Raw genomic sequence first — 11,967 nt, forward strand, 5'->3', positions numbered from 1 at the left:
ACCAATCAGCGCCCAGGAGCCAGTTGTTGAGTTTTAATCTGACCAATCAGCGCCCAGGAGCAAGTTGTTGAGTTTTAATCTGACCAATCAGCGCCCAGGAGCCAGTTGTTGAGTTTTAATCTGACCAATAAGCGCCCAGGAGCAAGTTGTTGAGTTTTAATCCGACCAATCAGCGCCCAGGAGCCAGTTGTTGAGTTTTAATCCGACCAATCAGCGCCCAGGAGCCAGTTGTTGAGTTTTAATCTGGCCAATCAGCGCCCTGGAGCAAGTTGTTGAGTTTTAATCTGGCCAATCAGCGCCCTGGAGCAAGTTGTTGAGTTTTAATCTGACCAATCAGCGCCCTGGAGCAAGTTGTTGAGTTTTAATCTAACCAATCAGCGCCCAGGAGCCAGTTGTTGAGTTTAATCTGGCCAATCAGCGCCCAGGAGCCAGTTGTTGAGTTTTAATCTGACCAATCAGCGCCCTGGAGCAAGTTGTTGAGTTTTAATCTAACCAATCAGCGCCCAGGAGCCAGTTGTTGAGTTTAATCTGACCAATCAGCGCCCTGGAGCAAGTTGTTGAGTTTTAATCTGGCCAATCAGCGCCCAGGAGCAACTTGTTGAGTTTTAATCTGACCAATCACCGCCCTGGAGCCAGTTGTTGAGTTTTAATCTAACCAATCAGCGCCCAGGAGCCAGTTGTTGAGTTTAATCTGACCAATCAGCGCCCAGGATTAAGCTGTTGAGTTTTTATCTGGCCAATCAGCGCCCTGGAGCAAGTTGTTGAGTTTTAATCTGGCCAATAAGCGCCCAGGAGCAAGTTGTTGAGTTTTAATCTGACCAATCAGCGCCCTGGAGCAAGTTGCTGAGTTTTAATCTAACCAATCAGCGCCCAGGAGCCAGTTGTTGAGTTTAATCTGACCAATCAGCGCCCTGGACCAAGTTGTTGAGTTTTAATCTGGCCAATCAGCGCCCAGGAGCAAGTTGTTGAGTTTTAATCTGACCAATCAGCACCCTGGAGCAAGTTGTTGAGTTTTAATCTAACCAATCAGCGCCCAGGAGCCAGTTGTTGAGTTTAATCTGACCAATCAGCGCCCAGGATTAAGCTGTTGAGTTTTTATCTGGCCAATCAGCGCCCTGGAGCAAGTTGTTGAGTTTTAATCTGGCCAATAAGCGCCCAGGAGCAAGTTGTTGAGTTTTAATCTGACCAATCAGCGCCCTGGAGCAAGTTGTTGAGTTTTAATCTAACCAATCAGCGCCCAGGAGCCAGTTGTTGAGTTTAATCTGACCAATCAGCGCCCTGGAGCAAGTTGTTGAGTTTTAATCTGGTCAATCAGCCCCCAGGAGCAAGTTGTTGAGTTTTAATCTGACCAATCAGCACCCTGGAGCAAGTTGTTGAGTTTTAATCTGACCAATCAGCGCCCAGGAGCCAGTTGTTGAGTTTAATCTGACCAATCAGCGCCCAGGATTAAGCTGTTGAGTTTTTATCTGGCCAATCAGCGCCCTGGAGCAAGTTGTTGAGTTTTAATCTGGCCAATAAGCGCCCAGGAGCAAGTTGTTGAGTTTTAATCTGACCAATCAGCGCCCTGGAGCAAGTTGTTGAGTTTTAATCTAACCAATCAGCGCCCAGGAGCCAGTTGTTGAGTTTAATCTGACCAATCAGCGCCCTGGAGCAAGTCGTTGAGTTTTAATCTGGCCAATCAGCGCCCAGGAGCAAGTTGTTGAGTTTTAATCTGACCAATCAGCGCCCTGGAGCAAGTTGTTGAGTTTCAATCTAACCAATCAGCGCCCAGGAGCCAGTTGTTGAGTTTAATCTGACCAATCAGCGCCCTGGAGCAAGTTGTTGAGTTTTAATCTGGCCAATCAGCGCCCAGGAGCAAGTTGTTGAGTTTTAATCTGACCAATCAGCGCCCTGGAGCAAGTTGTTGAGTTTAATCTGACCAATCAGCGCCCTGGAGCAAGTTGTTGAGTTTTAATCTGGCCAATCAGCGCCCTGGAGCAAGTTGTTGAGTTTTAATCTAACCAATCAGCGCCCAGGAGCCAGTTGTTGAGTTTAATCTGGCCAATCAGCGCCCTGGAGCAAGTTGTTGAGTTTTCATCTGACCAATCAGCGCCCAGGAGCAAGTTGTTGAGTTTTAATCTAACCAATCAGCGCCCAGGAGCCAGTTGTTGAGTTTAATCTGACCAATCAGCGCCCTGGAGCAAGTTGTTGAGTTTTAATCTGGCCAATCAGCGCCCAGGAGCAAGTTGTTGAGTTTTAATCTGACCAATAAGCGCCCTGGAGCAAGTTGTTGAGTTTTAATCTAACCAATCAGCGCCCAGGAGCCAGTTGTTGAGTTTAATCTGACCAATCAGCGCCCTGGAGCAAGTTGTTGAGTTTTAATCCGGCCAATCAGCGCCCAGGAGCAAGTTGTTGAGTTTTAATCTGACCAATCAGCGCCCTGGAGCAAGTTGTTGAGTTTTAATCTAACCAATCAGCGCCCAGGAGCCAGTTGTTGAGTTTAATCTGACCAATCAGCGCCCTGGAGCAAGTTGTTGAGTTTTAATCTGGTCAATCAGCCCCCAGGAGCAAGTTGTTGAGTTTTAATCTGACCAATCAGCACCCTGGAGCAAGTTGTTGAGTTTTAATCTAACCAATCAGCGCCCAGGAGCCAGTTGTTGAGTTTAATCTGACCAATCAGCGCCCAGGAGTAAGCTGTTGAGTTTTTATCTGGCCAATCAGCGCCCTGGAGCAAGTTGTTGAGTTTTAATCTGGCCAATAAGCGCCCAGGAGCAAGTTGTTGAGTTTTAATCTGACCAATCAGCGCCCTGGAGCAAGTTGTTGAGTTTTAATCTAACCAATCAGCACCCTGGAGCAAGTTGTTGAGTTTTAATCTGACCAATCAGCGCCCTGGAGCAAGTTGTTGAGTTTTAATCTAACCAATCAGCGCCCAGGAGCCAGTTGTTGAGTTTAATCTGACCAATCAGCGCCCTGGAGCAAGTTGTTGAGTTTTAATCTGGCCAATCAGCGCCCAGGAGCAAGTTGTTGAGTTTTAATCTGACCAATCAGCGCCCTGGAGCAAGTTGTTGAGTTTAATCTGACCAATCAGCGCCCTGGAGCAAGTTGTTGAGTTTTAATCTGGCCAATCAGCGCCCTGGAGCAAGTTGTTGAGTATTAATCTAACCAATCAGCGCCCAGGAGCCAGTTGTTGAGTTTAATCTGGCCAATCAGCGCCCAGGAGCAAGTTGTTGAGTTTTAATCTGACCAATCAGCGCCCTGGAGCAAGTTGTTGAGTTTTAATCTAACCAATCAGCGCCCTGGAGCAAGTTGTTGAGTTTTAATCTGGCCAATCAGCGCCCTGGAGCAAGTTGTTGAGTTTTAATCTAACCAATCAGCGCCCAGGAGCCAGTTGTTGAGTTTAATCTGGCCAATCAGCGCCCAGGAGCAAGTTGTTGAGTTTTAATCTGACCAATCAGCGCCCTGGAGCAAGTTGTTGAGTTTTAAATTAACCAATCAGCGCCCAGGAGCAAGTTGTTGAGTTTTAATCATGCCAATCAGCGCCCTGGAGCAAGTTGTTGAGTTTTAATCTGACCAATAAGCGCCCAGGAGCAAGTTGTTGAGTTTTAATCTGACCAATCAGCGCCCTGGAGCCAGTTGTTGAGTTTTAATCTAACCAATCAGCGCCCAGGAGCCAGTTGTTGAGTTTAATCTGACCAATCAGCGCCCTGGAGCAAGTTGTTGAGTTTTAATCATGCCAATCAGCGCCCAGGAGCAAGTTGTTGAGTTTCAATCTGACCAATCAGCACCCTGGAGCAAGTTGTTGAGTTTTAATCTAACCAATCAGCGCCCAGGCGCCAGTTGTTGAGTTTAATCTGACCAATCAGCGCCCAGGAGTAAGCTGTTGAGTTTTTATCTGGCCAATCAGCGCCCTGGAGCAAGTTGTTGAGTTTTAATCTAACCAATCAGCGCCCAGGAGCCAGTTGTTGAGTTTAATCTGACCAATCAGCGCCCTGGAGCAAGTTGTTGAGTTTTAATCTGGCCAATCACCGCCCTGGAGCAAGTTGTTGAGTTTTAATCTGACCAATCAGCGCCCTGGAGCAAGTTGTTGAGTTTAATCTGACCAATCAGCACCCTGGAGCAAGTTGTTGAGTTTTAATCTGGCCAATCAGCGCCCTGGAGCAAGTTGTTGAGTTTTAATCTAACCAATCAGCGCCCAGGAGCCAGTTGTTAAGTTTAATCTGGCCAATCAGCGCCCAGGAGCAAGTTGTTGAGTTTTAATCTGACCAATCAGCGCCCTGGAGCAAGTTGTTGAGTTTTAATCTAACCAATCAGCGCCCAGGAGCCAGTTGTTGAGTTTAATCTGACCAATCAGCGCCCTGGAGCAAGTTGTTGAGTTTTAATCTAACCAATCAGCGCCCAGGAGCCAGTTGTTGAGTTTAATCTAACCAATCAGCGCCCAGGAGACAGTTGTTGAGTTTAATCTGACCAATCAGCGCCCAGGAGTAAGCTGTTGAGTTTTTATCTGGCCAATCAGCGCCCAGGAGCAAGTTGGATAACCGCAATTAAATTGAGAAGTTATACAGTATACATAGTTAAGGTTACTGTAAGTGTATGCGATAGATTTGCACACACCAATCATACAGATTCAACTTTTCCTACCCCTCCCCCCTTTCCTAACCACAACCCGTTGATTTGGCAATTTGTGGAAGATTAGGGTTTCTGAGTGTACCTCTTGGGGTAACCCCTCTCACCAGAGTATGGCTACTCACTCTACCCCTTACCAGAGGGATAGGGAAAGACCGAGCAGTCATAATTCTGATAATACCACTCAGCGTGACAGGAAAGATATATATATATATATATATATATATATATATATATATATATATATATATATATATATATATACTAATGCTTTCGGCACATCAGATCTGCGGAAATGCAGTTGGCATAAAATCAACCCAATCAATTTCTCTCTCTCTCTCTCTCTCTCTCTCTCTCTCTCTCTCTCTCTTCCTCTCTCTCTCTCTCTCTCTCTCCGTAAGCCTCTTCTGCAACAGGCCTATAGTCCTCGAGGAAGAGGAGTATAATTTTGATAGGATTTTCGACTTAAATACAATGAAAGACTTGAGTTTTTCGAAACCAGGTAGAGAGAAATAATTCCTTGCTCGAGAAGGGGCGTTATTCAGCGCCGATGTGCCATCTAAAAGTTTTAATTGATTGATTGATTTTAGGTTTTTGGCATCCTGACATCTAAGGTCATTGACGCGGATAACGTTTAATGTGAATAAAAAAAAAATAATATTCAATTTAAACCATAAAAGCAAAAATGTCATTTTAAAAGTTAAATATCTTTTACAAGAGCTGCTTCTGAAATAAATCTGAAAATACCACTAGCATGGAAGGACACACCATGTCCAAGAATCTTGACAAGGATGAACCTGCCATCCTCACCTTGAGCCTCAAACCGATGAATAAATACCACTAGCACGGTAGGACACACCATGTCCAGGAATCTTGGCAAGGATGAACCTGCCTTCCTCACCTCGAGCCTCAAACCGATGAATAAATACCACTAGCACGGCAGGACACACCATGTCCAGGAATCTTGGCAAGGATGAACCTGCCTTCCTCACCTCGAGCCTCAAACCGATGAATAAATACCACTAGCACGGCAGGACACACCATGTCCAGGAATCTTGGCAAGGATGAACCTGCCTTCCTCACCTCGAGCCTCAAACCGATGAATAAATACCACTAGCACGGCAGGACACACCATGTCCAGGAATCTTGGCAAGGATGAACCTGCCTTCCTCACCTCGAGCCTCAAACCGATGAATAAATACCACTAGCACGGCAGGACACACCATGTCCAGGAATCTTGGCAAGGATGAACCTGCCTTCCTCACCTCGAGCCTCAAACCGATGAATAAATACCACTAGCACGGCAGGACACACCATGTCCAGGAATCTTGGCAAGGATGAACCTGCCTTCCTCACCTCGAGCCTCAAACCGATGAATAAATACCACTAGCACGGCAGGACACACCATGTCCAGGAATCTTGGCAAGGATGAACCTGCCTTCCTCACCTCGAGCCTCAAACCGATGAATAAATACCACTAGCACGGCAGGACACACCATGTCCAGGAATCTGGGCAAGGATGAACCTGCCTTCCTCACCTCGAGCCTCAAACCGATGAATAAATACCACTAGCACGGCAGGACACACCATGTCCAGGAATCTGGGCAAGGATGAACCTGCCTTCCTCACCTCGAGCCTCAAACCGATGAATAAATACCACTAGCACGGCAGGACACACCATGTCCAGGAATCTTGGCAAGGATGAACCTGCCATCCTCACCTCGAGCCTCAAACAGAAATCTATTTCTTTCACTACTATATATGGGGCATTCGGTCAACAAATGCCTCACTGTTGATGGTACCAAACAGTCGTAAAGGCCGCTCATGAATGGCAGAGGCAAGGGACAGTGGGAGGTATTAAAATCACCCTTGCGCTTGAGCCACAGCAGTACATAGCCTGTTGTATGATGACCCCCAAGTATTACTTCACCTGACTCGAGGTAAATCAAGGAAAACAGAGGATCGAATACTTCGGGGTGACCTAGTGTTCTTTAGTTTAAGTCGGTCTATACTCAATTTTTTCTAATGAGGCGCATTTGCACTGACTCGCAGCGGGGCCCTTTTAGCTCGGAAAATTTTACTGCTATCTGATTGGTTAGAATTATCTTGTCCAACCAATCAGCGATCAGGAAACCTTTCCGAGCGAAAAGTGCGAGTCGGTGCAAGTCTGCCTCGCTAAAAAGAATTGACTATAGTTCTATTGCGTTTTATATTTCGTGGAAGGTAAGACGAGACAAATTGAATAGATTGTTTTAGGGGCAATGAGGGGGGGGGGGAAAGTTGTCCTCTTTGATAGGTTTTAAAAGAGAAATCCCTCTGGGGAGTAATGCCAGCAGTGAACCTTACATGTGAAACTGTAAGCATTCCTAAAGGATCTCTTTAGCGGCCTTCCGTTTTGAAGGCCACTCATGAATGGCAGAGGCAAGGGACATGTGCAATGCCTTAGAGAATGACCCTATCTATATAAAATCAGCGGCCAAGCCCCCTCTCCACCCAAGCTAGGACCAGGGAGGGCCAGGCAATGGCTGCAGCTGATGACTTAGCATGTAGACCTAAAGACTCCCCCAAGAGACTATCGAGATTGAGCAGACCTCGAACACCAGTTAGGCAGATCGCCAGGCTAGGACGTTTCCAATAGATTACCACAATTCTGAAATAGGGGGGAGGGGAGACCGTTAAAGAAGCTAGACAGCAAAATTGAAGAGAGTGGGAGTGGATATGAATTAGAAAGCGTTCTGGAAATTCTGAACTTCTCGACATACAAAAAAGGCGCAAATTAAAAAAAGGCGCAAATTTAAAAAGGGCGCAAATTTAAAAAAGGCGTATATTAAAAAACGGTGCAGATTTAAACAAGGCGCAAATTAAAAAAAGGCGTAAATTTTAAAAAGGCGTAAATTTAAAAAAGGCGTAAATTTAAAAAAGGAGCAAATTAAAAAACGGCGCAAATTAAAAAAAGGTGCAAATTTAAAAAAGGCGCAAATTAAAAAAAGGCGCAAATTAAAAGAAGGTGTAAATATAGAAAAAGCGCAAATTAAAAAAGGAGCAAATTAAAAAAAGGCGCAAATTTAAAAAAGGCGCAAATTTAAAAAAGGCGCAAATTTAAAAAAGGTGTAAATTTAAAAAAGGCGCAAATTTAAAAAAGGCGCAAATTAAAAAAAGGCGCAAATTAAAAAAAGGTGTAAATTTTAAAAAGGTGCAAATTTAAAAAAGGCGCAAATTCAAAAAAGGCGCACATTAAAAAAAAAGGCGCACTTTCAAAAAAGGAGCATATTCAATAAAGGCGCAATTTAAAAAAAGGCGCAAATTAAAAAAAGGTGTAAATTTAGAAAAGGCGCAAATTCAAAAGAGGCGCATATTCAAAAGAGGCGCAAATTCAAAAAGGAGCAAATTCAAAAAAAGCGCAAATTCAATAAAGCCGCAAATTTAAGAAAGCCGCAAATTAAAAAAAGGCGCACATTAAAAAAAAAGGCGCACTTTCAAAAAAGGAGCAAATTCAATAAAGGCGCAATTTAAAAAAAGGCGCAAATTAAAAAAAGGTGTAAATTTAGAAAAGGCGCAAATTCAAAAGAGGCGCAAATTCAAAAAGGAGCAAATTCAAAAAAAGCGCAAATTCAATAAAGCCGCAAATTTAAGAAAGCCGCAAATTAAAAAAAGGCGCAAATTTAAAAAAGGAGCAAATTAAAAAAGGAGCAAATTAAAAGAAGGTGTAAATATAGAAAAAGCGCAAATTAAAAAAAGGAGCAAATTAAAAAAAGGCGCAAATTTAAAAAAGGAGCAAATTTAAAAAAGGCGCAAATTTAAAAAAGGTGTAAATTTAAAAAAGGCGCAAATTTAAAAAAGGCGCAAATTAAAAAAAGGCGCAAATTAAAAAAAGGTGTAAATTTTAAAAAGGTGCAAATTTAAAAAAAAGGCGCAAATTCAAAAAAGGCGCACATTAAAAAAAAAGGCGCACTTTCAAAAAAGGAGCAAATTCAATAAAGGCGCAATTTAAAAAAAGGCGCAAATTAAAAAAAGGTGTAAATTTAGAAAAGGCGCAAATTCAAAAGAGGCGCAAATTCAAAAAGGAGAAAATTCAAAAAAGGCGCAAATTCAATAAAGCCGCAAATTTAAGAAAGCCGCAAATTAAAAAAAGGCGCAAATTCAAAAAAGGAGCAAATTAAAAAAGGAGCAAATTAAAAAAAGGAGCAAATTAAAATAAGGCGCAAATTCAAAAAAAGGCGCAAATTCAAAAAAATGGCGAAAATTCAAAAAAGGATATTTTGATGGGATTCAAAATCAAAGATAATTTTTTCCTGCAAAATAAATAATTGCAAGTCCTATCTTACAATTCCAAGGATAAGTGGCCGAGCAAAATTGCTTTTTCTATACGCTAATAATAAAATGTTAAATGAATTCATCACAGTTTATGTTATAAGGAAAAATGTGTCTATTCCTTGTAGGGAAACAAAAACCATATTTTGCTTTTTTGGCGAAAAGTCGAAATAATTCCAAATGATTTGTAGTTAATGGTGAGGTCATTTCCAATTCTACTACGTGTAGGCTATTAACTGGAGTACATTTGAGATAACGTTGGGAGGTTAAGACATCAAACATCAGAGGTTAAGAGATCCAACATCAAAGGTTAAGACATTCAACATTGTAGGTTAAGTCATCACATATCAAAGGTTTAGTCATCAAACATCACAGGTTAAGACATCCAACATCGTAAGTTAAGTCAACAAACATTACAGATTAAGACATCCAACGTCGAGGTTAAGTCATCAAACATCAAAGGTTAACACATCCAACATCGTAGGTTAAGTCAGCAAACATCGCAGGTTAAATCATCAAACATCACAGGTTAAGTTTGACATCCAACATCGTAGGTTAAAGCCTTAAACATCAAAAGTTACCACATTCAACATCACTATGACGAGCATAAGTGATATGAAAGGGGGTAAACGGAAAAGTAAAAACAGACTCTCTCTCTCTCTCTCTCTCTCTCTCTCTCTCTCTCTCTCTCTCTCTCTCTCTCTCTCTCTCTCTCTCTCTCTCCATGTCATCACAAACACCATCTTCTGAAACGGGACATAAGATAACTGCATTACCCTTATTTCATCTGCACAACGGAACCAGGAACAATACCCCCTCCCCCCGAAGAAAAGAAAAGCTGGATAGTGAGAAAGGGGGGGGGGGAGGTTGGGGGGAGAATAAGCTTGGAAGATAGAAGAGGAAGAAAAGAGGTGTCAAACTGGAAGCGAGTGAAGTGAATGAGGCACAAAAGAGGCTTTGCTAACGGTTTGTTTCAACCCGGGAACTGATTCTATCATTCCAGAGATTTTTCCTCTTCCAGGCACTAGGCCTCTAGGGACTTGGTGAGAGAGAGAGAGAGAGAGAGAGAGAGAGAGAGAGAGAGAGAGAGAGAGAGAGAGATGCTGCCGTACTAATTTCCGTCTGTAGGATTGGAAGAAAAAAAAAAAAGGTATCGTTTACATTAGCATTGAAACACAGGACTACACCGTTATTAGGGGCATTGTTTACATTAGTATCGAAGCGCAGGCCTACGCCGTTATTGGGGCCATTGTTTACACTAGTATCGAAGCGCAGGCCTACGCCGTTATTGGGGGCATTGTTTACACTAGTATCGAAGCCCAGGCCTACGCCGTTATTGGGGGCATTGTTTACACTAGTATCGAAGCCCAGGCCTACGCCGTTATTGGGGGCATTGTTTACACTAGTATCGAAGCCCAGGCCTACGCCGTTATTAGGGGCATTGTTAACATTAGTATCGAAGTGCAGGCCTACACCGTTATTAGGGGCATTGTTTACATTAGTATCGAAGTGCAGGCCTACACCGTTAATAGGGGCATTGTTTATATTGCTACCAAAACACAGGCCTACACCATTATTAGGGGCATTGTTTACATTAGTATCGAAGTGCAGGCCTACACCATTAATAGGGGCATTGTTTATATTGCTACCAAAACACAGGCCTACACCATTATTAGGGGCATTGTTTACATTAGTATCGAAGTGCAGGCCTACACCGTTATTAGTGGCATTGTTTACATTAGTATCGAAGTGCAGGCCTACACCGTTATTAGGGGCATTGTTTACATTAGTATCGAAGTGCAGGCCTACACCGTTATTAGGGGCATTGTTTACATTAGTATCGAAGTGCAGGCCTAAACCGTTATTAGGGGCATTGTTTACATTAGTATCGAAGTGCAGGCCTACACCATTATTAGGGGCATTGTTTACATTAGTATCGAAACACAGGCCTACACCATTATTAGGGGCATTGTTTACATTAGCATCGACACACCATTATTAGGGGCATTGTTTACATTAGTATCAAAACACAGGCCTACACCATTATTAGGGGCATTGTTTACATTAGCATCGACACACCATTATTAGGGGCATTGTTTACATAGTACCAAAACACAGGCCTACACCATTATTAGGGGCATTGTTTACATTAGCATCGACACACCATTATTAGGGGCATTGTTTACATAGTACCAAAACACAGGACTACACCATTATTAGGAGCATTGTTTACATTAGCATCGACACACCTTTATTAGGGGCATTGTTTACATTAGTATCGAAACACAGGCCTACACCATCATTATGGGCATTGTTTACATAGTACCAAAACACAGGCCTACACCATTATTAGGAGCATTGTTTACATTAGTATCGAAACACAGGCCTACACCATTATTAGGAGCATTGTTTACATTAGTATCGAAACACAGGCGTACACCATTATTAGGGACATTGTTTACATTAGTATCGAAACACAGGCCTACACCATCATTATGGGCATTGTTTACATAGTACCAAAACACAGGCCTACACCATTATTAGGAGCATTGTTTACATTAGTATCGAAACACAGGCCTACACCATTATTAGGAGCATTGTTTACATTAGTATCGAAACACAGGCCTACACCATTATTAGGAGCATTGTTTACATTAGTATCGAAACACAGGCCTACACCATCATTATGGGCATTGTTTACATAGTACCAAAACACAGGCCTACACCATTATTAGGAGCATTGTTTACATTAGTATCGAAACACAGGCCTACACCATTATTAGGAGCATTGTTTACATTAGTATCGAAACACAGGCCTACACCATTATTAGGAGCATTGTTTACATTAGTATCGAAACACAGGCCTACACCATCATTATGGGCATTGTTTACATAGTACCAAAACACAGGCCTACACCATTATTAGGAGCATTGTTTACATTAGTATCGAAACACAGGCCTACACCATCATTAGGGACATTGTTTACATTAGTATCGAAACACAGGCCTACACCATTATTAGGAGCATTGTTTACATTAGTATCGAAACACAGG

At 42.7% G+C, this 11,967-nt stretch overlaps 1 protein-coding gene across 1 annotated transcript in view; it reads left to right on the plus strand.

The window, feature by feature from the left end:
* LOC137621824 (dynein heavy chain-like) overlaps positions 1-10,770 on the plus strand; it is a 24,670-nt gene extending 13,900 nt beyond the window's left edge. The window contains exon 2 of the mRNA XM_068352331.1: positions 10,093-10,770. Within this exon, the coding sequence (XP_068208432.1) occupies positions 10,093-10,770 (678 nt within the window). The remainder of the gene's footprint in view (positions 1-10,092) is intronic.
* The last annotated feature ends 1,197 nt before the right edge of the window (positions 10,771-11,967 follow it).

Source organism: Palaemon carinicauda, chromosome 28 (assembly GCF_036898095.1).
Source record: "Palaemon carinicauda isolate YSFRI2023 chromosome 28, ASM3689809v2, whole genome shotgun sequence".
Taxonomy (NCBI): Eukaryota; Metazoa; Arthropoda; class Malacostraca; order Decapoda; family Palaemonidae; genus Palaemon; species Palaemon carinicauda.